The 2,380-nt window shown below is 35.1% G+C and overlaps 1 protein-coding gene across 1 annotated transcript; it reads right to left on the reverse strand.

The window, feature by feature from the left end:
- Positions 1-234: 234 nt before the first annotated feature.
- Positions 235-1,089, reverse strand: LOC110722451 (glutathione S-transferase T3-like). Its single transcript, XM_021901721.1, has one exon. It carries the CDS (start codon positions 1,087-1,089, stop codon positions 235-237), a length of 855 nt encoding a protein of 284 aa, XP_021757413.1.
- Between the last annotated feature and the right edge of the window lie 1,291 nt (positions 1,090-2,380).

Genomic DNA, 2,380 nt, shown 5'->3' on the forward strand with positions numbered 1-2,380 from the left:
AGTGGCGTAGGCGAATTCTTCAGAGTTTGCAGCATATCAAACATGGTTCTCATCTTATGAATGTCAAGTTCCTCCCGTTTCCTCTGTTCCTTATCCTTTTCAATTTTTATCCTCTTTTCCTTCAGATTGGCCTCCCTTTCGCGAATTGTAGCGAATTCCTTCATTCGTTCGCCAAGGTCAGACGAACCACTTTCTGTAGCCACTACTTTCCCTTTACGCTTGGACTTTGCTTTCTTAAAAACCATCGGGTCGTCGTATTCCTCCAGATGAAAAACCATCCGTAGGGGTTTCATCCCCTACATCATCTCTCGACCTATTCCCACTTCCAAGACTACCTTGCTCCTCAACATCACAAGCAGCTTTTCTTTCCTCCTTTGACAAGGACCATCTCAGCTTTGGCCTCCACTTTGGATCTTTATTAAGCATTTCAACTGCGTGAGGAAAACTGAAATTGTGACCTTTGGCCAGATGAAAAAGCTTCGACGCACTTTTTCCACGGTTAGCTTCATTGTAACCACTCCCTCCCTCCGGAAGTCTACCCGCTTTATCATAGCAAGATATCCACTGTAGTGTCTCTGCTGCCAACCTTCTCCACTGCGATGACAGACTCTTCATAGGTCTTGGCGGAAGTATATGCGGCTTCTCCACATGAGCCATTTGATATGCTGCGTGTACATTGCGCCATAGGTCAGTTGCTTTTCGGTTCGTATCTTTAATAGCATCTTCGCTAATCTGAAAGTACAACCTAATCAGAGCTTCATCTTCCGCAATAGACCAAACACGAGTCGCTCGTTCAGCAACCTGGTTGGATTGCATTCTGGGAACTAGTGGAGGATATTGCGGCGTCTCTGGTACATTTTCCTCTTGACTGTCATCGAATTGGGTGTTGCTACCTTGATCAGTTTCAGGTGTACGTTCTTCATTATCATAGTGTTCTAGGGGAAATTCAGTGGGTGTCTGATGTTGTGGAGGTGGTTGCAAAGACGTATTTCCCATTCTTTGCAAGCACAATTGAAACTCGGGATTAGTTAGGAAATCATCACTAAAACCAGAATATTGTTGACGGACATTTGGGTTGTTCGGATCCATTAAAAGATTCTGCATCACAAAAAAAAAAAAAAAAAAAAAAAAAAAAAAAAAATTACGTTTAAAAAGATTGTAATAAGACATGACATTCACAACATTATTTTAGCCATTTTTTTAACAGTTGTACATAACCTAACTTTCACAACACTTAATTTACTAATATACAACTTGCAACAATTTTAACTACATTATTTAAACAACAAATTAAAATGACAACAAATCAAAAAATATAATCTAATACTACTTAATTTATTAAATATACAATTCACGTTCAACAATATATAAACAAAACATATAATACATAATATAATGTAACGAAATTAACTACCTATACAAAAATAACATATAAATATAAATTAGCATAACAAATTACTTCACATATACAAAACAACAACCCAATTTCCAAAAAATTAGCAAATAAATTCAAATTAAATTAACTTCAAATTTATTAATGTATGAACAAATTATCAACAACTTTCTAAATACAATTATATATATAATTGCAATTACATTACATGAACTACATTTTTTAATTTGCAAAAAAATCACATATATACTAATTTTAATAAATAACTGAATTTTGCAAAAAAATAAAAAATAAATAAAAAATATTTAATATTTACCTGAAAATCGGTGAAATACAACAAAAATCTTCTTCTAATTTCGGAATATTAAGAAAAATAAAGAAATGGAGGATTTATGGTATTTCTAAAATTATACCAAATTATACAAAATGCATGTATATTTATAGAGAATTAAATTTTATGACCGTTGGTAATTTTTTTTTTTTTAAATAAATATTTATTTCAGATATTACATTACAAACATTATAACCGTTGGCAACAGCTAGATTTTTCCTATTGGCCATCTTCCTACACATGCCACGTGGCGCTCCACCATTCGTCCATTGATTGACCCGCGTCAGTCCACTTTTTTAATTTTTTTTCTAGAAATCCCAGGTCAAAACGGTGCGTTTTGATCTCGCGTCTTCTTCCTTGCGCCATTAAACGGTGCGTTTAATGTAGGCCTACATTGAATTTTTTTTAATTTACTCAGCATTATGTGGGGCCCACCAGCGCACTGTTCACTTGGATTTATGCCCAACTCTTGGGCGTTTTAACACATGCCCATGGGCAACTCATCCTTAGCCCACCATTGTAACCCAATATTTCACATACTTGCCCACCAAAATACCCATGAGCTAAATTAATGCCCACCATTGTGGGTGCTCTTAGTAGGTAGCTTTTGTTAGACTTTAAGAGTTTGGTTTTTATAATCTTTGCTTTTCATTAGT

This window comes from Chenopodium quinoa, unplaced genomic scaffold (genome assembly GCF_001683475.1).
Source record: "Chenopodium quinoa cultivar QQ74 unplaced genomic scaffold, ASM168347v1, whole genome shotgun sequence".
NCBI classification, from domain to species: Eukaryota; Viridiplantae; Streptophyta; class Magnoliopsida; order Caryophyllales; family Amaranthaceae; genus Chenopodium; species Chenopodium quinoa.

What these genes read in the sequence shown, in the direction of transcription:
- LOC110722451 (XM_021901721.1), bottom strand. Translation starts at nt 1,089, where the DNA reads ATGGATCCGAACAACCCAAATGTCCGTCAACAATATTCTGGTTTTAGT.